A 24016-nucleotide genomic window follows, 5' to 3' on the forward strand; every position below is an offset into this window, starting at 1 on the left:
TTGCAGATTTTTAAATCTTCCCTGTCTGAGAAAATATTTACATTTCTAACCAGTGGCTTCAAAGCCAGCTCTGGTTTATGAAATCACTTACTGTGTTTCAGTTACAGGCGATGGGTTTTACCCGTAACACATGGTGACACTCCTGATTAATGCGGGCCGGCTGTGTATCATGCTGCTATATGCTGAGAGTACTAAATGTCTTTGCTTCTCCACGGCTTTTCTCCAGGCTTTTCTTTCCTTTTTTTTCTTTTTCTCCTTATTTTGTTGTAGAAGGAAGATGCTATCGATGACACTTTGAGTTCCCGGCATAAAGTCAAGGAGCTTTCAGTCATAGATGGCCGGAGAGCTCAGAATTGCAATATCCTCCTCTCCAGGTACGGTTAATGCCTTCTCACCCAGTGGGAAGTGGGGGAATGCTTAATACCCTGCCTTGGGCTGGTGGGTGCTGCTTATCCCTGAGGTGGGGTTTAATGACAGGAGCCAGCACAGGAGGAGAGCCAGCAACACCTGAATCCAGCTATACCTTTACACCATTTGTGGTGGGTGTCACGGGAGGGAAATGCGGTTAACTGGGTATGTGGCAATTCGCTGTCCCTAGAAAGGCCCAGGCAGGCTGGGGTACCTGGTGAGCCTTTGCAAGGGCTGGGAGGAGGGTTGGTTTTTTATCTTCCTCAGCCTGGGTTTTGTTTGCTCTTTGATGACGGTTGAAGAGGGTCTCTGTTAGCTTGAGGAAGGCGCTGGGTATCAGGAGGGTGTGGGGAGCAGCAGCAGAACTTGCCCAGGGCCTGGCTGCCCAAGCGGGTGTCCTCTGCCACATCTGCATGTGCCACATCTGGATTTCTGGATGTCCCCGTTTTACAACCACCCAACCCTGCTGGGATACAGCCTCCTGTGCGCCCCTCGCCAGGCGGGCTCAGCACTGCTACCAGCAGTTTAGTCAAATCCCCATATTGCTGACAAGGGGATAAAAGGAACCTTTTTTGGCAAGATAAATACTCCAATAAGACTGACTCCTGAGAAAGGAGAAGCTAGGCTACAGAGGTCTGAGAGGACGAACCATCAGCATAGCTGCTTGAAAACAAAACAAAGCCAAACCCAAACAGCAGCAGAAAATGCCACTTGTTTCTGGCTCACTCAGAAAGAACTAAAAAAAAAATCATCCCAACAGCAGTAAAACATAGCTCCATTCAGAAATATTCACTCTACTTCCTGGAAGCGCAGAAGCTTTTGTACCACCCAGGACCAGGCAGGATGGAGCACCATCACTGGCAGGTTAGGCTTGCAGCCACAGCTCCGAAATACTGTGTTTTCCGAGACCATGCGCTGGCAGAGCTGGTGCTGTGCCTGGGCAGCCCAGCTGGTTTTCTTCCTTAGAAAGCATGTAGAGGCTGATGTCTGAAAATAAAAACCCTCTGGATGGGTAACTCACAGTCCCTGGTGCTTCTTCAAGCTCTCCCAGAGGTGGCGGTGCATGCTCTGGGCAGCAGGAGCGATGAGTGCAGCGAGCCATGTGCCACAGTGTTTGGTGGTAAAATTGCCATGTTTATGGCTGTCTTTGCCCTGGGTTGCTTCTGGGGATTTTCATAGTTCCTAGTAGTCCGAATAAAAAGCATGATGATGAAAGCAGAGTTTAAAGCAGCAGGCAAATGAGTATGTCTGAGGCAGCCAGCTATTAGCAAGTAAAGCCATGGGATTCAGGGCACTGGCTGGGCTGCTCCATACGTGGGCTGAGCGTAGTCTGACTGGGTTTAGGTGTAATTCAGCCAGAGGTTTAAGTGTCTAATTGAAAGTTAAGCACACAAATAGCCCCTTTGGTGGGAAGGGGAGCTACACAAGCACCTAACTTCAAAGGCATGTTGTGTGTATTACTGAGTAAAGGTCTTAATTTCATCTCACCTGCAAACCTTTCTCTTCCAAGAAAGCGATGGCTGGAAATGAGTCACCAGTAATCAATCCTACAAAAAGGGCACAACGGAGGCTACTGCCTGTCTGCCCTCCCCTTTGTGTCGTTTTGAAGGGATGAGGCAGCATCAGACCTGCCCTGCAGGGTGGTCTCCAGGACTCTCATACAGCTTTTCCCAGGCATCTCCCACAGCACTGGGGCCCTGTGCAAACGAGTGGCTCTGGGGAAGCAGCAGCTTGTGTGGGCCACTTTGGGGGTGCTTTGGGGTTTGTCCTATGGTGCTCCCAGGAATGAGTGGGAAAGGAGCCAGCTAGGCAGGGCATTTCTCTAGCACTGCAGCAGCAGCCAAATCTGCTCCTTCCTCCACTTCTGCAAGGGACCACAATCAAGTTTCTGTTGCCAGAATCCCTTGGGTATCACCCTTTGGGTGATTTACTCTTGATGCCAAGCATCTAAAAGGAAGGGCAGTGTCGGGATGAAGCCCAAGCATGCGGCTGCTGGGCTCAGGTCCAGTCCCTGCATCTCCAGCAGACTCCCTGTGCCCTTGGGCAAACCCTTTCATCTGTGCCTGCCCAGCTGCCCATCCCTAAGCTGGGCAGATCAGCAAGTCCCTCGTCCCAGTGTTGCAGAGGGACTAGTCTTGCAGAGCAGCTTGCTGCAGCTGGGCTGCTGCTCTCCTGCTTCTCTCACGCGGCGACCATGGGGATGGGCAGATTTTCAAATGTGAAAGGACCTGCAAGCTTGGCCCCTGATTTAGCCCAGACGTTTGTAAGCTCACCAGGCATTGTCTGGCTTGCAGTGTAGAAAGATTACGGCCAGCAAGATACTTTATCTCACTGTAGATTTATTTTTTTGCCTATTTCCCTTGCTTTGGGAGAAATTACTGCACAGTGAGATCACTGGATTTTCCTCCAGCTTGTAATGCAGCACAAGGATATTTTTAACACTTTCTCTTTTCTTCCTGTTTCTGGAGAATGCTCTGGCTATGTCAGTGCATTATCGGGTCTTCCTCCATGAGCCCACCACATCCTTGATTTCGCTTCCTGTGTACATGTGTGTGTTTTAATTGTTGTGTTCTATGAGATGCAAATCAAGCCCTTGCTCCATCGCTTTCTGCCTGTGCTGGCGGTGAATGGCTCGTTTGATTCCTCTCTTCAGCGAGGCAGCATGAAGCATTTTTCTCAAATGAATGTGGCTTTTCAAGAGGGCGAGTCCCTTTCCCGGCGGAATCCATTTTTCCCCTTCACACTTATTACGTCCTCTGCGGGATTCTACAAAAGCCACGCAAAATAACCTCATGCTTGTCAGGCTGGCGAGCTGTCACTTCGCATCGGCAGGCTGCTGGCTTTAAATCCCTGTGACAGCAAGTCCTGTGACCCCGTACCTCTCAGACAGCTCACGTTCGACAGCTGCTGCCAACAATGATAATTATTGTGGTTATAGATAAGCTTCTAGCTTTCACTGGCCCCTTTCCCATCAAATTGTCTGAGAAGTTGTTTTCTTCTGGCGCCCTGCGCTTGCTCTCTGTGGATGCAGGGGCAGGCTCTTGTTCTTGGCACTGGGTTGTAATGATTCCTGGGAAAGGTTTTTTCAGCCTCTCTTTTTAAATATGTTTCATTGTTGACTTTGCTTTTAATGAGCAGGGCTTACAAAAGTCACTCTTGTCATTCACCACCCTTCTGAAGACGATCACAGTAAAAGCATGTGCTTTAGGTGTTCACTTTGGATGAGGGGTAGCTGCTTACCCATGCCCTTCTCAGAGGAGCATCTTTGCCTCCTAGGGATCCCCCAGAATGTCCAAACTCAGGTAGTGTCTGCTTTTCACTGGGGTGGGGACCGATGTGACATTTGTTGGCAGTCTGTGCTCTTGTGCCACTGCTTGGGTGTAAAACGAGTCCTCCTGCAGCTTCGTATCCCACCACGGGTCATGTCCATTCTGGCCACTGCCTTCATACGGGACAGGTAGGGTGTCATCACAGCAAGCAGCGGAGAGGACATTTTCCATGGATCCTGGGTTTGCTCCTTGTACAGCGACCATAGCAATTGTCCTGGCTGCTGCTTAGCACACTCTGTGAGCTTCCTGCCTGAGGTGAAATTTTAACTCGCTTCTCATTTTGCAAAGCATCTCTTGGGGGGCATCCTCAAGCAGGAGGTGAGAGAGGACCAGGTACGGGATGAGAAACATGGATGCACAAAGAGCAAATATTTACTTGCCAGGTCTGTAAGGTCCGGCTACTTTGATAGAGCTAATCCTTCTCTTCCAGTCTTGAACAAAAGATTTCAAAACAAACCAAGCCCTTGCTATCCTGGTGTTAAAGACCGGCACCCTTCCTACTTTAGCTTCATCTTCCAAAAGCTAGCTCGGTGGTCTCAGTCTGCTCCCTGAAATGAAGCCAGGATGAAAAATACCTCCCTCATTTAATTACTTAGTGATCAAGTCAGCTCCCGATCTTTTTGATCTGCTGATCAGGTTGACTTCCAAGGTCTCACATCCCACCAGTAGGGTGTGTTTCTGGTTTCAGCTCATTCCTTTGAGGCACATCCAGTGTTTCAGCATCTCTTGGCAGCGTGGATTGCCAAGACTGGGGTAATGGGTTTCCTCAAAGCCCACAGGCAGGTCTTTTCAACTGTGCAACTCTTCCCTGCCTGCAAGTACAGGGGATTTTGTTTTTAAACTCTATCTGTTGCAATGGCTTTAACCATCACTGCAAGCTGGGCAAGGGATAGAATGTTGGCAGCAGTTTCTGGGCTTTCCCTCTTTTACATTTAGATTATTTTATGAACCGCAATGCATTCATGTGAATTAAAATATGTGAATTAAATATGTGAATTAAAATGTGAATTAAAATATGTGTGGTTTTACAATCAAAGTCTTTGCAGGGAGCAGTCACAGGGAGTGCTGCAGACATAGTAAACTGTAATTAATGACTGTTCTAGCCCAGGAATTGCTGAGGGCATCTTTCTATCTATCTATTGCCTCAGCTTGGTTCAGGCAGCTGTCAAATAAACCACTGCCAGGGAACACCAGACTGGTATTGCTTGCTGGGATATAGTGGTCTGTGGTTTTAGAAACCTCAAATTTGAGGCTACATCTTCAGTTCCTGTTACATCAAGTAGAGGAAGAACAAGGTAGAGGGGGGGGTGGTTTCCAGCCTCTTAACACTTCCAACCACATCGAGAACCCACCCCTCAAAAAAAAAAAAAAAAAAAAAAAAAAAAAAAAATCTGGTGGGTTTCCTGGGATGCTGAGCATCTGCTTCCCCAGATTTTGGATTTTGTTCCCTGTTTTCCTAGAGGGAGACACCAATCAAAGGTGGCTGGGGGGGGGGTGGGAGAAGCAATGTTCAAATCCAAGAAAAGCAGCAGAAATTGGCCATATTTTCCTTAGGGGTTGTGGCAGGGGGTTCAGGTGCAGCGCTGAGCTGCTCTCCTGAGCACAGGCTGTGCTGTGCTGCTGACAGGGAGTGTGACCCTTGCTGGCCCTGTGGCCTTTGGGGATGCCAGCACTGCAGGAGCAGCATTGTTGGGCAAGAGTTACATATAAGCTATATATTTTTAGTATGTGTATAATATACTACTTACAATACTAACAAGATAGTATAAAACAGGGGATGGCAGCTGTGGTGTGGGGAGAGGGAATTTGCCAGTGGCGTTTGACCCTCTGCCGTTTGCAGTGGGGCCAGGGCTGTTCTGTGCTGTGCCTTGCACAGTCCTACCATGTTTCTCACATGTCCTTCTTCATAAGACACTGTATAGTGTTATTGTGATGCTGCTCCTGTCTGAGAATTAAGCTGTTCATGTTGCATGGGTGCATAATTAAATGCTCCTGAACGTTGCCCGATTGCTGTGCTACGAATAACTCTCCTTCCCCTCCATCTCCCAGGCTGAAACTCTCAAATGAGGAGATCAAACGAGCAATTTTGACGATGGACGAGCAGGAGGACCTCCCGAAAGACATGCTGGAGCAGGTGGGCAGCGTGTCTTGTGCCCCTCCATAGTTGCTTCATGCTGAGACCACACTATGCAAGGCTCTCGAGACCAAACCACAGCTTTAAGAAGTCTGTCAGGGCCCCAGATTATTTACCAGCTGCATGTTGAAAAACCACCCGAAACGGCTGGAGCAGCAGGAAAGCAGTTTTTTTGTAGCATTGGCACTGAGAACAGCATGGCCTCCATGTGCCATGCCTGTACCCTGGGTCTGTCCTGGGACCCTAAGGCTGGGCCAGTTGCCCATTTTGTGGTTGCAGCTTAAAGTTTGTGCTCAGTGGGGGATCATTTTTGAAAGGTTGTTCACCATTTGTGCAGTCCTCAAAAAGGGAATCCCATTGTTCACCCCCTCTGAATCCCTTTGGAAGCATATTATGCACTGGTCCTTAAAGCTGAGCTGGTAATTGCACTTTCAGCAGAGAAGTAGGGAGTATTCATTGCACAAAATTTCCATCTGCAAATAGGTAGAGCTGCAGCAAATCAAAGTCCTTTGGCAGAGCTGATGTCGAAACCTTCTTGGAGCAGATGTAGTACATCTATTGCAAAACCAGAGTGATGGCAAGGCAGAAGCAATAGACACTAATGTGATGGAGTAGTGGGAAGGAAGTCAGAGGGACAGCAAAAACACTTATTTCACAGGTGCCTTGGGTTCTCTGTCTATACATGCTGAAAAGGTAGTAGATTCAAGCATATAAATGACCATTTTGCTCCTGAAAAACTGTGCCCGGACCTCTTGTCCACCACTGTGCTTTCCCTTGTTTAGCTCCTAAAGTTTGTTCCTGAAAAGGGTGATATTGACCTGCTGGAAGAGCATAAGCACGAGCTGGACCGCATGGCCAAGGCTGACCGGTTCCTCTTCGAAATGAGCAGGTCAGTGGCCCAGGGAACGTGTGTTTTGGGCAGTGGCTGCACAGACTGGTTATGAGATGGCTGTTTCATGGAGCCTGGTTGGGAAAGTGAGTAAGTAAGCTTACTGTTTTTCACATCAAGAAATGAGTGGTCCAGATGGACAGGAGACCAAGCAAGGTGGTCTCATCCATAAGGATTGCTCATGATGCTCCTAAAATGAGGACTGTGCATCCCAGACAAGCATCAGCTGGACAGAGCAGGGTGGACGGATGGGGAGAAGAATCCTCTGGGAGAGGTATTGGCTCCACAGGTTATGTTCCAACACATTCTGCTTCTCATTTAGGGGCAGAAGCTCAGTCTGGCACAACTCTGTGAAAGACTGCATCCTCTGCATCATGACCCAGGTGGAAAGTGCTGTTTGAATGATAACACGGTGCTCCTTTCCCCTTCATATCCTAGTGAATACTTAAGAATGATATATGTAAATTTTGCCCTGCTATATAGATGAGTCCCACTCCTCATCTCAGGAACATCTCATCCCTGGGGCTCCTGAGAATATATGAGTTGGAAAGGAAATGTCATTTTTTCCTGCTCCTGGTAGCAATCATTTGAGGCTTAGAAGTCTTCAGGGATGAATAACCTTATCTTTTGCATGCACATCCTCTAGAGGTGCTGGTTTAAAATCTTGAAGCTCCTTATTTAAATCCAAACGAGTTTTGAGCTCTTTGAATTGCTTAGCTGAACTTCAAGCAAGTCGATTGTTCACAAAGTCAGTGAATTTTACGATCTGAGACTGTACTGGAAGATCAAAAATAGAAACGCTCCTGTCTTTCCTGAGAAATGCACCAATGAACACTGGAGCTACGCACTGTGTAGTTGCTGAGTGTCAAAGAAAGACAGGCAGGATGGAGCTGTGAAGTTCAGACCTGAGCCCTTGGGGCTGGAAGATGCTCAGAATTAGCTTTCCTATCACAGGTCACCTTTCTTCTTCACAGTCTCTTGCCCAAATGTTGCTCTCTTGCCTTCATCTTTTGGAAAGCACAATGTGCTAATGCAAATATTTTCCTTGATTTCCAGCATGGCTTTTCAATTTCTCCTGTGGTCTGTAACTGAGTGTGATGTCTTTGTCACCTCTGTTTAGTACAGTGACAGCGTAGCCCATGGCCTTGTCTGTGAGCACATCTCCTGTGGGTCCTTGGTCTAAATGACTTAAATCAGACTGCCATTTGCATACAAGTGAGATCTTGTTCAGCCAAAATACGACTGGCATGAGCAGAGCCATCCCTAACTTGCCCAGGAAAGGGCTGGATTGGACTATGTTGGTGGCTTTCCATGCCAGGACATTCTGAGGATGTGACAGTCCAGTTTTGTTAGTGCTGTTACTTGGGAGAGAGAGAGAGAGGGAGAGAGACTATGGAATCGCACCCTACCTTCCCTGGGATGAGCCCAACAGGCACAGGACACATGATACAGAGGATTCCCTGTCGTTTCTCTGCCTGGCTGAGCACAGTGACGTAAGGGGTAGGGCGTAATGGCAACAAGGTCCTGCCAGGCACAGCAGGCGAATCTCCTCTGTGACTACCCCACCTTTGCTTGTGCCCTTGCATGACTGGTATAAAGCTCTTTAAGTGGAGCCCCACACCTCTAGGTTGGAGGTGTTGCAAAGGTTAAAAGTCAGCCTATGCCCTGCTTCAAAACCACTTCCATAAAGAAAAAAAGACAGGTCATTGTCATAGAAAACTCTCTTCTGTGGGGAATGGAAGGTCCAGTATGCCAACCCGATCCACTTCTTAGGAAAGTCTGCTGCCTCCCTGGGATCCAGCTTAAAGATGTGAAGAGGAAGCTTCCTACCCTGGTATGGCCCTTGGATTATTATCCACTATTGCTTTTTCATGTAGGCAGCGATGAATTTGCAACAAGAAGTCTAAGGGCAATCAAGAGAGACTTGAGGGCCTTGCGACAGCTGGTTAAGGGATCAGGAGCACAAGTAGTGTTTTCCTCTATCCTTCCAGTTACAGGGAATGATGAGGGAAAAAACAGAAAGAGCCAGCAGATCAATACCTGGATCCAAGCCTGGTGTCACCAGCAGAATTTTGGGGTTTTTGATCATGATCATGTTTACAGAAACACCAGGCCTGCTGATGACAGATAGGGTACACCTGTCCCAGAGAGGAAAAAGGATTTTTGCACCGGAGTTACCAGGGCTCACTGAAGAGCTATAAACTAGATTTGAAGGGGGAGAGGGATAAAACCAAGCTCACTAGAGATAAGCCTTGACGCAGCACATGGATGTTTGAGGGACAGTGTGCTAGTGAGGTCCTTCAGTCTGCCAACTTAGTGGAGGTAGGGGATGGAGATCCATGTGGCCACAAAGATGCAAGAGTATTGATGCGTTAGAAACCACGTAAGCACCTGAGAATGGTCACGTAGGAATTAGGGCTTATCCCCCCAAAAATGTGGCAGGATAAATAGCCCAAGGGAAATGCATCTACACCAATGTACGCAGCATGAACAACATACAGGAGGAGCTGGAAGCCATTGCGCAGCAGAAAAACTATGACATAGTTGCCATCATGGTAACATGGTGGGATGATTTGCACAACTGGAGTGCTGCAATGGGTGGCTATAAACACTTCAGAAGGGACAGGCAAGGAAAGAGAGGAGGTGGGGTAGCCCCGTATGTTAGAGAGTGTTTTGACTGTCTAGAGCTTAATGATGGTGATGATAGGGTTGAGTTTTTGTGGGTAAGAATCAGGGTGAAGGCCAACAAGGCAGATATCATGCTGGGATTCTGTTATAGACCACCCAGCCAGGAGGGAGAGGCAGACAAAATATTGTATAAGCAGTTGGGAGAAGTCTCATGATCACTAGCCCTTGTTCTCATGGGGGACTTCAACTTACCAGATGTCTGCTGGAAATACAATACAGCAGAGAGAAAAACAGCTCAGAGGTTCCTGGAGTGTGTGGAAGATAACCTCCTGACCCACCTGGTGAGTGAGCCCACTAGGGAAGGCACCTTACCGGACCTGTGAGAAGGAGTTGTGGGTGTTGTGACGGTTGAAGGCTGTCTTAGTCACAGTGATCATGAAATGGTAGAGTTTTCAATTCTCAGAGAAGTAAGGAGAGGGGGTCAGCAAAATTGCTACCTTTGACTTCTGAGGGGCAGACTTTGGCCTGTTTAGGAGCCTGGTTGACAGAGTCCCTTGGGAAGCAGTCCTGAAGGGCAAAGGAGTCCAGGAAGGCTGGACATTCTTCAAGAAGGAAATCAGGCCATCCCCATGTGCTGAAAGACAAGCCAGTGGAGAGAAGACTGGCCTGGCTGAACAGAGCTTTGGCTGCAACTTGGGGAAAAAAGGATTGTTTATGACCTTTGGAAGAAGAGGCAGGCAACTTAGGAGCACTAGGAAGATGTCATGAGGTTATGCTGGGAAAATATTAGAAGGGCCAAAGCCCAGCTAGAACTTAATCTGGCTACTGCTGTAAAAGACAATAAAAAATGTTTCTATAAATACACAAGCAACAAAAGGAGGACTAAGGAGGATCTCCATGTTTACTTAATATGGTGGGAACACACTGACAAAGGATGAGGAAAAGGCTGAGGTACTTAATGCCTTTTTTGCCTCAGTCTTTAATAGTAAGGCCAGTTGTTCTCAGGGTACCCAGCCCCTGAGCTGGAAGACAAGGACTGGGAGCAGAATGAAGCCCCCATAATCCAATGGGAAATAGTCAGCAACGTGCTACACCACTTAGACACACACAAGTCTATGGGGGTATATGGGATCCACCCAGGGTACTGAGGGGCCTGGTGGAAGTGCTCACTGAGCCACTTTCAATCATTCCTCAGCAGCCCTCGCTGACCAGGGAGATCCCAGTTGACTGGAAGTTACCAAATGTGATGCCTATCTACAAGAAGGGATGGAAGGAGTATCTGGGGAACTACAGGCCTGTCCTTCTGACCTTGGTGCCAAGGACTGTTATGGAGCAGATCATCCTGAGTGCCATCATGTGGCACGTACAGGACAACCAAGCAATCAGGCCCAGTCAGCATGGGTTTATGAAAGCCAAGTCCAGCCTAACCTGATCTCCTTCTATGAGAAGGTGACCTGCTCAGTGGATGAGGGAAAGGCTGTGTGTGTTGTATACCTAGACTTTGACACCATTTCCCACAGCATTCTGGAGAAACTGAGTGCTCAGGGCTTGAACACATGTATTCTTGGCTGGATAAAAAACTGGCTGGATGGCTGAGCCCAAAGAGTGATAGTGAATGAAGTTAAATCCCATTGGCAGCTGGTCACAAGTGGTGTTCCCCAGGCCTCTGTATTGGGGTCAGTTCTGTTTAATGTTGTTATCAGTGACCTGAGTGAGGGGATCGAGTGCAGCCTTGGCAAGTTTGCAGATGACCCCAGGTTGGGTGGGAGCGTTGATCTGCTTGTGGGTGGACAGGCTGGATCAATGGGCTGTGTCCAGTGGTAAGGGTTTCAACAAGGCAAAGTGCTGGGTCCTGCACATGGGTCACAACAACCCCATGCAACACTACAGGCTTGGGGAAGAGTGGCTGGAAACCTGCTCAGTGGAAAAGGACCTGGGGTGCTGATTGATGGAGCTGAACATGAACCAGCTTGTGCCCAGGCAGCCAAGAAGGCCAACAGCATCCTGGCCTCTATCGGAAATAGCATAGCCAGCAGGGCCAGAGCAGTGATCTTCCCCCTGTACTTGGCACTGGTGAGGCTGCACCTCGAATACTGTGTTCAGTTCTGGGCCTCTCACTACAAGAGAGACACTGAGGTGCTGGAGCGGGTCCAAAGAAGAAGAGCGAAGCTGATGAAAGGTCTAGAGCACAAGTGTTACAAGGAGCAGCTGAGGGAATGCTTAGGAACATGGTTTAGTGGTAAACTTGGCAGTGTTTGGTTAACGGCTGGACTTGATGATCTTAAAGGTCTTTTCCAACCTAAATGATTCTATGATTCTATGGTGGGCCTGTGTCCAGCTGCATCACAAAGCCATTGGGAGCCCAGACTTCATCAGCATCTTTGCTAGGGAGTGGTTGTAAAAGAGCTGTTTGTTCATAGCAATAGGGTGTAAAAATGCACTTGTTGAACCTGCTGAATTAAGGATAGGCTTAAGGATATGCTTAAGAGCCCCACCTCAATCCACCCCAGGACAGCTGTAGCTTGGGCTTTCATTTTTTCCCATCCCAGCATAGTTTCAGGGAGAATTGCGGTCATCATTTTTTAATCACTGTGGCTCAAGCATGCTTTGTAAGCACAGCTGTCAGCAGCAGAGCAGCTGAGCTGTGCCTGGAGCAAGCAAAGCTCAACCTGCACCTCTTTTTTTTTTCCAGGATAAACCATTATCAGCAAAGGCTGCAGTCACTCTACTTCAAGAAGAAGTTTGCAGAAAGAGTTGCAGAAGTGAAACCCAAGGTGGAAGGCAAGTGGCTAGACCTGCTGATGGGCTCTTTTGCCAGCACAGGGAACGCTTGTCTCATGGGAAGAGCAACCCTCCATGCCAGGGCAAGCCTGGTCTGCATGGAGGTTGCAGTGACACAGGGGAAGGGAAGGAGTTGGTAGTCACTCTTTGGCCATGGGGACACTGAAGGGGTTGCTGCAAGACAAAGGGGCCAGTGTGCTTTCATGGCAGGGGATAATGTCCCACACTTCTCCTCTTTCAGCCATCCGTGCCGGCTCCAAGGCGGTGCTGCAGAGCAGCAGCCTCCAGCAGCTGCTGGAGGTGGTTCTGGCCTTTGGGAACTACATGAACAAGGGCCAGAGGGGCAACGCCTTCGGGTTCAAGATCTCCAGCCTCAACAAGATTGCAGATACCAAGTCCAGCATTGACAAGTGAGCAGTTCCTGCCCATGTCTTTGGTAGTGTCTGTGAGACCCAGAGATGTTGGGGGAAACAGAGGGGCCACCAGCGTTGCCTCTGGGATGTGGGTAGGTGGGACTGTTCCCCTCCCTCCTCCTGCCGGATCTGGCACATCCAATGATGCAAGTGTCCATTTTTTGAGCAGGACAGATTCAGAGGGAAGCCGAGCTGCAGATCAGCATGAGGATTGATGGGGCTTCCCTCCTGAGCTGGCTAAATGGCAGCCAAGGCTGATTGATAGGATCATCCTCTAAATGTTTTTTTCCCCCTTTGGGAAGCCAAGAGCCATCATGCTGTGGCACAGTGGATGCAGGAGGGGTACCAGGGGCTCCTCCCCATGGGAATCCCCTCTGCAGGCCCCCCAAGCTGCCACAGCCATCGCCTGGTTTGCTCTCTACTGCTGAGAGCTTCATGCACAGGGCAAGAGGAGCTGCATCAGATCTCAAACCTGCCTGGTCTCATCCATCAGTCTATGGAGGATGGGAGCAGTAATGCTCAAGTCACCTCTCCTGGGTCCCTCCTGTGGAGGGCCCTTGCTTGCAGGTACCATGCTTCTCTGCCCTGTGGTTGTGCATAGAACAGACCCATTCCATGTCTTCAGACAGGCAGCAAGCAGTATCCTTGCAGAAACTCCAAAATAGTTCATTAGCAGGGTTGGGATTTATCCAGGGTATTTGACTGAGCTCTCAACTCCCCATGGTGCTGCCATGCTGACCTCACCACTCCTCTCTCCTAGGAACATCACTCTTCTGCACTATCTCATCACTATCGTCGAAAAGAAGTATCCCAAAGTTCTCCGCCTGCATGAGGAGCTGCGAGACATCCCGCAGGCAGCCAAAGTCAAGTAAGCAGGAATTTAAGTGGTGCTTAGGGAGTGCTGGGAACACCTCTCCCCTCGCTTCAGCCTGCCTTTCCATATACCCTCCCTTGCTTGCACTCCTGGCCAGATTCTGGCCACTGGGCTGGGTCCTGTGCTTGCAGCCACGTTGGCCTGAGAGCAGCCCCGGACACAGAAGCAAACATCACCTGGTGGCTTTAAATCTCAGCCCTTGCAGCAAAGGCCTGCAAGCCTCTCAGCCTCTGACCACAAGGGAGGAGAGCTGCTTGGAACAGCCGTTTCCTGTTGTTATCTCACCACAGAAGCATTTAATTAATTTCTAATGGTACGTTAAGTAATCCGGGAGGAAGCGGTTGCGGTGTGGCTGCAGATAAAGGGCAGCTGTTTTATCTGCGTGTGGCGGGGAGGCTTTGCCAGCAGCGCGGGCAGGACCAGGCAGCGGTGCGAGAGGCTCACCTACCTCTGGGTCCTGCCTGGCCCTAGTTTCAGCACCAACGTGGAGCTTCTGGTGTTTGCAATGAGCTTTTAAACCCTGCCTGCTGCTTGGTGACCCCTTTGGAGCAAGTCTCTTTGCCAACAGAGGCCCATGTTCAGCAAAGCCCTTAAACACACACTGAATTTTTAAATGCAAGAGGAATCTGTTGTTGTACTGCAAAGCCCTCAAATATGTGCTGAAGTCTCTCTGAAATCAATGAGGCTCTGTTTTGATTTTAAAGTTCAGGGGGAGCTTACAGGCTTTGCTGCTTCAGGGACCTGAGCAGCCAAGATCACACATTTCTGCAGTCAGCACCTGTTTATGTTAGCTGTGGACATGAAAAGGGCCTCGAAACTGCACCTTTGTAGAGAGGGGACAGCAAATATGCACAGAGTTTATGGCAGCTCAAAGGTCTTTCAAGTTTCAAAGTGCTCTTGTAGCAATAGTGAATTCCCCATGGAAGATGTGTAATGTGCAAAGCAAACATCTTTGCATTTAAAATGTAAAATAATTGTCAGCCATAGGGATTAAATGAAGTGACAGGACACATCTTGGCATGCAAGGAGGAGTGTGTGGCGGCTGCACGTGTAGGCACTGGCTGAGAACATGTTTGAGCAGGGCATGCTCCTCGCCGGTGGAGGCTCTGGCTTTCTCATGCTCGTGTATCTGCAGCTGTTGTACAGATACACGTATGGGAAAGAAAACGTCTGCATAGAGGGGTTTTTCCTCCCCCCTAAACTTTATCATTGTGCTCTGAACTGGACACCATATGTAATACTTGGGTTTGGTCCAATCTAGAGTGTAACCAAAAAGTTCCTGAAGTGCTGGAAAACCCTAAATTCCCCCCAGCCCTGCAGCTGTGAAGCAAAATTGCCGCCTCTGTCAATCCCACCACTAGTAATGAACTGCTGGAGCACAGGGCTCCCAAAACTGCATTTTCCCAGACTAAACCTGCCAGGAATGCTTGGCCTGTGACCCAACGTCAGCATTTCCAGAGACCCCAGCCCTAGGACAGACACCCCTGGAAGGACGTCAAGCCTGTGGTCATCGAGTCTTTGTGAGAAAGCTTCTTCTCAGATGCAGTGGTAGAAACCTGTAATCACTTGAACTTGAAGCTCATTAGGGGCTTGAGCCTTGTGTAAACAAAGTCAGTGCCAGATGTGATGATTTATTTTTATTTCTCTATATTTGGGTTGTCTCCGTTTATGCAAGGCTCACTGCTAGGAAGGATGCTTTACATGGTGTTCACCTAACCATGGTACCCTGAAAAACTGTCCGCTGTGTGCTGTGACAACAAGCCTATTTTCTGCTGGCCCTCAAGAGGGGAAGAGAAATCCGTGCCCAGCAAAGCCCTCTCCTGAGCTGTCCTTTTGCTCAGAGAGCTCTGGAGGCTGCTGAGCTTGCTAAGCCTGCACAGTCCCCTTGGTTCAAAATACACAAAAGTGCTTTGCTTTAAAGCAAGCAACTGTAGCCACTTTCAGATAGGCAGCTGTCCTAGCTTAGAGGCTGTCAGCCTGATTTGCTGCTCAAGACACACTGCTCTGCAAACAGGAGGGGCTGTATGCAGTGCTGGGGTCTTTTCAGTGGAAAGACATGGTTGAGTTGGTTGGGCAGCAGTAGAATTTGCTGGGGAAGGCTGAAAATTAACATCCTGCCATTTCCAACAGCATGACCGAGCTGGAGAAAGAAATAAACACTCTGAGGAGCGGCCTGAGAGCAGTGGAGACTGTAAGTATTATTTAAATCAAATATAGCCCAGCCTAGCTCTGAGCACCATGGCATCCTTCCTTGGGAAGGCAGGCGAGGGAGCTCCCAGCAAAGCTGCTTTTATCTCACGTGCTGGAGGTCTGTTTGTCTTTCCTCCCTGCCCTGCACGTGTGCCTGTCCTTCTAGGGGTGTTTTGCCATCAAAGTAACAACCGTGTGTGGTTAGGCATTGTGTGTGGTTTATATCTAATATGCCAAGAGAAGCTGAGTAAGTCTAGTGGTGATGCCCATGGAGGACCTGTGATATACAGGGGGGTCTCCTTTTGTCTGTAAAGCCACAGAGGGCTGGGGAGCACTTCTGCAGCCCAGCTGGAGTGGTGTTCAAATGGTGAAGTATACTGAAAGATTCACTGTCTTGCTAAATTATGCTGCTTCCACATCTCTCCTTCAGTATTTGGCCTTAAAAATATACTGCAGGCATGATATTGTAAAATGGGGTGACCTGTAGCCTCACGCATGGCAGGAGGGAGCCACGATGGCGATGCAGTACCCATAGCACTGATGCAGGCACACCCAATGGTGCTACCAGAAGCCAATGGTATTTGTGTCATTCATCAGCTAGGGCCTGACCAGATTTACTTTTTATTTCCCCAAAGGAGCTGGACTTCCAGAAGTCTCAAGTTCAGCAAACAGGTGACAAGTTTGTGTCTGTTGTCAGCCAGTTCATCACATTAGCCAGCTTCAGCTTCTCGGATGTTGAAGATCTTCTGATGGAAGCAAAAGAGCTGGTAAGGTCACAATGTCCTTGAGATTTGGGTAGCATCTGAGCCTTTCCTCCAGCCAACAGGGGTGGGATGGTCCCACCCTTCCCGGAGCACATGCCATGTGTTAACATCTCAGATACCTCCCCCACGAGATCATGTGAGTGTCCTGCTGAGGCTCTGACATGAAAAAGGTGCTAGGCTGCTCTTCATGGTTGGTTTGGAGTGGGTGGGTGGGTTCATCCCTGTCTGTCCCCAAGGCCTTTTTCCTGCTGCACAACCCAACATGCAGGATTGCAGGTCAGGCCGACAGACTGCTTCTAGGGCACAAGATGTGGTGTAGAAAGCCATGAGATACCTGTCTATCTTCTGGAAGTACAAGGCAGGGGCTAGTCATGGTAGAGTTCTGTTTATCAGGGAAAGAGATGGTAGGTCATTTGCGAGGATCTGAGTTTTAGTGAAGACCTTTCACTCAAGGGCTTGCTTTCCTTTCCATGTCTTAAAATGGAAGTATACCAATTCTGTTGGCTTTAGAGTTAGGAGTGGCAGCTGGGGCATCTTGGCCAATGAAGGCTGAAGGTGGCAGGAAAGCAGGCTTTTCTGTCTGGTGTTGATGGAAGCTAAAAATGTAACCAGGTCTTCAGGCTGGACATAAGGTCACCCAGAGGTTAGTATCAGAGACCAGGCTGCCCAAGTGATCTCACTTCCATAGGACAAAATAACATCCAATGCATAACTTAATTCTGAGACCAGCCCAGCTCTTTTCTCAAGAGAAGAGGGAGAGGAGCTCAGTGACATGAATTGAGGCCAACTGCAGACCTACTGGGTTAGAGTAGCTACTTAAAAGGTTCACCTTCCCCAGAGTAATGCCTTGGTCAGTACTTTGCAGCCACATGCAGTGACCTCTTGCCATATTGTACTTTTCTCCCTACCATGCTGATTTAAATCACAGCAAAGAGGTAGCTGTTGACCGACATTTGTGAGTTCCAAGCACTTTTGCTTCCCCTCATTCAGCAAGGGGGCACACAGCTGGTTTCCATTTCCTCCAAGAACAGTCCTCCAGTTTCTCCTCGCTGGCCTGGTCTTCATCTTGATTGAAGTGGCAGGGAGATAGTCCAGCACAAAGGTCCCATCCTTGTTCCACTGCATGAGCTACCTCTCCAAAGACAGAAGTTACCAAGTGTCACCACCTCCTCCTCCCTGGTTGTACCAATGTCCACTTGGCACTGTCCTTCAGACCATCCACCCATGCTTAGGCATTATGATTGACCATTGCCTTCCTGAAGACATGGCTAACCCTGGTCACCCTTTTAAACTGTTGACGGTAACCTGACAGGTCTTCCCTGCAGTGAGTTAGGACTGTGGAGATGGTGACAAATGCTCTTCCAACTGCATTGCCTTCTGCTGATTTGGCTGGATCTGAAGAAGGTCTGGTCGTGGTCCCCAGTGCCCATTGAAGTCCACTGTGAAGTAATTTACAGCTGTTCCGATGATTATTGGATATGATGGGCTGTGCAAAGCACACCAGCTCTTCACCTTTTAAACACATACCCAGATTCAAACTGTGTTACTGCTTTCTCTTAGGAAAAAAGAAATATCATTGTTTTATAAACTTTATATCCTGTGAGGGTAACATTTTCAGCCTTTCCCCCCTCCCCCGAATCTCCTGTAACATCGCAGAGAATTTAATATCTTGATGAAAATCAACAAGAATAACCTCAATTATTTTGACGTATATGGTGGTACCTCTCAGATTCCTCCCTGCATCTTGAAGTGCTAAGTCTCTTAAATAAAGAAAGAAATAAAAATGCCATAAATGTCTTTTGAAGAGCCTGGGGCAGCCCTGCAAATAAAACTAAATCATACAGGCGGGCTTTAAAAATGTTCCTCTTGGTCTACCCAGCAAAATCAAAGCAACTAATAAATCTGTTTGTCCTTTGATTTTGTTTTTCTTTTAAGCATGCTTATCATCAGAACTTGCCATCACAATTTTAACAAACTTTCTGTGCACAAAGAGTCTCCTTCAAATTGGAAGTGAGAACAAAGGATGTAAGTCCCAAGGACAGCTCATGGGCTCCTTGGGGACTGGGACACATTGGCAGACTGTGGATGTCCTGTCCTGACCTTTGCTACAGCCTCATTCGACTGCCTTACATTTATGGTGTGCAAACAGCACGAAAGGCCGGAAAACTCCCTATTTCCCTACCCAGGGTTGTGCCTGAGCCCAGGCAGAAATGTCTTTTAGAAGTTTCACCAACACATTTGGTTTCAATAGCAGAGCATGTGGCAATGATAAATAATACCCCAAAAATACTTCAAAGAAAAACTTAAAAGTGCGAGTTTCCCTTCCCCTGCCGTGTTTACTATTAGTTTTATGTCTTCGGTCCCACAATATTTTGCTTCCTTGTTTTTACTGCTGCTTAGTTAATAAAGTCGAGCTGGGGCGGAGGGAGGCTCAGCAATGCCAGAGGCAAGAAGGGGAGAGAGGGCTCGGGAATGATCCAGGTCGCTCTTACAGGGCAGCAGGTAAAACATCAGATGATTTGTTTCATGTTTAAGTCAAGGTTTGATGAAGCAAAGCCCTGCTCTCTGCCGTGGCTGCTGGAAGTGTTTCTTTATGGTCCATCAGGTCGAAGGCTTCTCATGGGAGGTTTTGCCAGTATGGTGGGTATCTCCAAGGCTGAGGGACCCCTGTCTTCTCTTTCCCAGTTTTCCAAGGCTGTGAAGCACTTTGGAGAAGACACGGACAAAATGCAGCCTGACGAGTTCTTTGGCATCTTTGACCAGTTCCTTCAAGCTGTGACCGAGGCCAAGCAAGAGAATGAAAACATGAGGAGGAGGAAGGAGGAGGAGGAGCGCCGGGCACGCATGGAGGCGCAGGTGAGCAGACACCATTGAGTTCAACAGCACCCCTGGGGCACCTGGAGATGGCAACTGTACTGTACCCATTGTGGGGCCATTGTGGCATGGGGAGCACTGAAGGCTGGGCAAGGATCTTTTGTGCTTTTAGACCCACTGGCTTTTCACTCTTGGTTGCTTAATTAACTAATGACCTTGGATTTGTAAGACGTTGGAGCTAAAACATGCAGCAGAGCTAGTGCTGCCTGTGGGCTGCTGTGACCCATCAGCAGCAGCCATGGCGCTGTGGACCTCAGCCCATGGGTTGTATCAATAACCCTGACCAGCTCTTGCATGCTAAGCACTGGGGTGGGATACCCCTCTTGTTTCATGAGTTTGGGGGTCACTGTGTTGGGCACTCCCACAACCAAATGCATGAGAGTGAGATGTTTTCTTTCCCTCCCCACCATGGCACATAGCTGAAGGAGCAGCGGGAGCGGGAGCGCAAAGCAAGGAAGGCGAAGGAGAGCGGGGAGGAAGGCGGTGAGTTTGACGACCTCGTCTCAGCCCTGCGCTCAGGCGAAGTCTTTGACAAGGACCTGTCCAAACTGAAGCGCAACCGCAAGCGCATCGCCAACCAGCTGGCTGACAGCGGCCGCGAGAGGCCCGTCACCAAGCTCAACTTCTGAACAACAAACTGCAACAACAAAACCCAACAGAAAAATGCGGGTTAGTCTTTTTGAAGTGGCCGGGGGGGTTCTTCCCATTATACTGCCTTGCAATTGAAAGCGAAACAGTGGCACGCTCTTTCTCCCCACGGGCGAGTATGTGTGTGTGTACATACTGTGTATATAGTCGGATCGGGAGCATGGATGGAGGTGTGTTGGCAGCCCACCTTGATGACTGTCAGCGCTGCCTCCTCCCCTCCAACCCGCTCTGAAAAGTAGTTCTCCCCATGCACAAGCACAATGCTGCATCTGCGGAGCAAGAGAGGACCCAACCCAGAGACACCGGCGGTCCCCATGGGCCCCAAAGGCAATGGGAAGCTGCTCTCCTGCCCAGAATGCTCCGGGTCGTTTGCAGGGGATGCCTTGCACACAAGCTGAGCAGTTTAAAGAAGAAAAGGAAAAGAATACAAAGTTGACTGAACCTTAATCCATTGGTTGTTTTTTCTTTTCTCATTGTTGTGATTATTCCAAAAAACTCACAGATCCGTGCTTTCGTGCTCGTTCCTGAGCTTGGCGCCGTGGGTGCTCCCAGCGATGCTCTTCCCATCATCCTTGGGAAATGCTCTTTTTCCTCTTACCGCCACCTTGCTAAAGGAAAAAGTTTACCCCAAAGTGCTTATTGCTCTAATGCCGCACAGATGTATTTATACTTTTACAATGTTTTCTGGCCCAGGACAGTGGGAAAGGTCAGTTCTCAGAGGAGACGAAGAGCATAAACTTTTGTGTTGTAATTTTTATTCTTGCTTTCTGTTCAGTGGGACAAACTGTATCCTCTGTAAGGGTGGGTCAGGACCGAAGGTCTCTGATATACAAAGGGCCTGGTGCAAAACCCATCAGCTTTCACACACTTTCTTTTCTCTTTTCTTTATTGGACACACAGAAGCAGTGATGCCAAGAAACGCTCATCTCTTAGCCAGGTCCTATTTTTGACTGGTTTGCTGTTCATTGTCATTGCAAATTTGTAAGCAGAACTACCTGTCAAATGTCAGTCCAAAAAAAAGATTAAAAAAAATAATAAAAATAATTCAAAGCTCTCAGGGAGTAATAATTTAAAGGTTTAGAAAATTAAGAATTGGAGAATAAAAAGTAACCACCATTAACATATTAACATTTCTATTCTTAAATTATGCTGAGTATATAGAGGACTGTTACTTTTTACTTTTATTTATTTGTGGTGTGTTTTTTAAGAAAACAAAACAAAACCTTTTTATACCACCAATACTTTTGTGATCCTTTTTTTTGTTTGTTTGTTCTTTTTCCTGTGGAGAGATGAGTTTGTCCCTGTTGCACTAGATATTAACACTATTTGAAATAAGGTTGGGTTGGTTGTTTTTTTTGTCAGATAATCGGTATTACTGGTGGGGTATGGGATGTCAGTTAACTATATGTACTGTATAGCAAAAGTGCTGTTTAAACTAATTTGTATAAAAAAAATATGGTTCTAAGCACCTGAAGGCCATGGGGTCTGCGTGCTGAGTGAAAGCTGTGAAATCTCTCTCTAACCAGAGTTGTCAAGAGCTGTAGTTTTACCATTTTGTTCTTTTCTCCATTGCAACTTTTGACGCACTGTAGATTTAAAAAAAAAAAAAAAGGAAAAAAAAAAAGACAAAGTTCTTTCTGAGTAGCATTTAAAGCAGTAATAAATATAATAAATAAAGCAGGTAAGCGCAAAAACAACGTCCAGCACCTCGTATCCAAGCAGCTGCAAAACCTGCAGATTATGTTCAAAGGTGGAGTTAAGCACTTTGCTTTAAGAAGGAGGGGGAAAAAAAGACAAAAGGTAATGATAATACTATTCCTTAACTAAAGTGCCTCTATTTATATTTTTTATTTATGGCTGAAAAAAAAACGGGGCTGATACAATTGAGGGAATGGACTTGGGGGGGGGAATTTAAAATATATTAAAAAAAAAAGAAGAAAAAATAAGTTAAAGAACAGCAGTCTGGCCTCTGATGGTTTAAGGAATGGTTGGTCACACATGTTGTAATTCGAAAGGCTGTGGGAGTTGCAAAGGGCGATCTCCTCCTGGGGCCCTGGGTGTGGGGCTCGGCCGCCAGCACTCAACCCCGGCTCCTGCCTCCACGACCCCAGTGCCACATCAGGACCTTTCCTGACAGATTTCCTCTTGCCCTTCCAAACCTGTTTGTTGTTTTGGGGTTTTTTTAATATTGTTTTACAACAGCCTCGTTACCAGGCTGAGTTTGCCATTTCTTTGTTTTCTTTCAAAAAAAAAAAAAGAAAAAAGAAAAAAAGATTATATCTCTATAAATAAATACAAAGGCTGTGTGCAGGTAATTCCATGTGCCATTGTTGAAAACTACTTTTAGATTGGTGCTGGTGTAAGTAGCCATTCTTTCCTCTTGGGTGTGTATTTTAAAGATTTTTTTTTTTTTTTTTTTTTTTTAATAATGCCAAAAAGAAAAAAAATAATTCCATAATAATTTGTAAACTGAAGTATGTGTCTTGGACCTTATTAGCTTTGTAGTGACCAAGGTAGTCTGTTAGGTGCAAGGATGTTAGTAGTCTTAGCTAGTGGGAAATGCTGTGTAATGTTATAAGACTGTACATTTTCTAAGATGGCAATATGCAATAAAGAAAAACAATTTTGGTGAGTGTACGTGGCAGAGCCGCGAGTTTTTTGAGGGGAAATAATAGGATATTTGGGGATTGAGACACGTGTTGAAGAAAAAGCTGTCTGCGGGTTGCTTTTTTGGGGGGTATTTGCTTTATCACTTTCCTGTGTGCTGGGTTTTAGGTGGTCGGGGGGTTTTCCACTCTCCTGGCTTGCAGCATCCTTATGGTCCCCCACTTGTGGGCTCTGAAACACCTCCTAGTTAGCGACCCCATTCAGTTCTCCCACTGCTTTGTTGCTGATGCCTGTTCCAGCCTTGGTGATCAGCTTTTCTTGGAGCCTGCAACTGAAGCAGCCACCTGGTTTGAATAGTGGGATCAGATCATGTCCCTTTCTCCAGCCGACGGAGCTGAGCCGATGCTGCCTGGGCTGGCCAGCATGTCTCTAGCAAGCTAATCTAGACATGCTAGAGATGTTTTCTTGGCAGTAGCCCAAACCCTTCTTGGCCTATTCACACTCACCATTCCCACACACCTTCCCATCTGGGCTCTGTGTTATTTTCTTCTTTTTCCAGTGCTCCTTGCATGAGTGATCTTTGCATCACCTGACACCCCCAGACCTCACTGTCTGTAGCGATGGGAGCATTGTGCTCAGACCCATATGCTTTCCCATTTGCTCAGGGCTTTCCCCAGTATAACCAGTAAGCTGGCACTGAGCCAGCACAGATGGGACGTCTAACACATCCCTGGGCTTGGGGCTTCCTTTGGTGCGATCCTACCCAGCATCGGGGCCGGCAGACACAGCAGCACTCTCCTATTTATACCCCATGGCTGGTGTTGCCAGCCACAGAGCATATTTATGAGCTGGCGTTGCTCAGATTTGGGCTGGCAGGGAGCACGGGGCAGTGGTGAAGAGCACAGCTACCACCACAGTGCCCAGCAGCTGGGTCGGCTGGTGATGCCCTTTGAAAGCAGCCCCAGGCTGTGTAGTGAGAGGATCCAAGGAAACGGGAATGGTTTCAGCTGCTCTTCCCTTCATAAATCCCCACGTCCCCAGCACAGGGACGCTCTGGGGTGCATCCACAAATGCAATAATGCCCAAGCCCTACAACCCCATGAGGACCTGAAATTCTGGTTAATGGCAGATTGCAGGTATCCTGGGCCACACCAGTGTGTGACACAGGATGGACCCCAGGACAGGGACAGTGTGGAAGTGGGAGATGTGAGCAAGGACAGGGCACAGCTTTTTATTCAACCAAGATATTTGAGGGTGAAAAAAGCCTAACAACATGCAAGCTTCCTAGCCTGCAAACTCTTCCTCAAGGCTGAAATAGCAGTATCTATGGCTTGAGAATGTAAATTGGAGATACAAAGTTGGTCATTCCAGAGGTAAGAGGTCTGGGGTAGGACATGCTGGGCTGGTGCTGAGTGAACCCATGTTGCCAGGAGCTCAGGTCTACTAATGGCCTGTCTATCTGGGATTACATCTGTAA

At 47.9% G+C, this 24016-nt stretch overlaps 1 protein-coding gene across 5 annotated transcripts in view; it reads left to right on the forward strand.

The window, feature by feature from the left end:
• DAAM1 (dishevelled associated activator of morphogenesis 1) overlaps positions 1–22569 on the forward strand; it is a 96658-nt gene extending 74089 nt beyond the window's left edge. For all 5 annotated transcript variants that reach the window (XM_030482614.1, XM_030482612.1, XM_030482616.1 and 2 more), the window contains 10 exons: positions 271–374; positions 5787–5871; positions 6654–6760; positions 12081–12169; positions 12411–12579; positions 13343–13450; positions 15587–15647; positions 16282–16413; positions 19096–19266; positions 19704–22569. In XM_030482614.1, coding sequence (XP_030338474.1) covers positions 271–374; positions 5787–5871; positions 6654–6760; positions 12081–12169; positions 12411–12579; positions 13343–13450; positions 15587–15647; positions 16282–16413; positions 19096–19266; positions 19704–19913 — 1236 coding nt within the window. In that variant the 3' untranslated portion in view covers positions 19914–22569. The remainder of the gene's footprint in view (positions 1–270; positions 375–5786; positions 5872–6653; positions 6761–12080; positions 12170–12410; positions 12580–13342; positions 13451–15586; positions 15648–16281; positions 16414–19095; positions 19267–19703) is intronic.
• Positions 22570–24016: the final 1447 nt, after the last annotated feature.

This window comes from Strigops habroptila, chromosome 4, assembly GCF_004027225.2.
Source record: "Strigops habroptila isolate Jane chromosome 4, bStrHab1.2.pri, whole genome shotgun sequence".
Taxonomy (NCBI): domain Eukaryota; kingdom Metazoa; phylum Chordata; class Aves; order Psittaciformes; family Psittacidae; genus Strigops; species Strigops habroptila.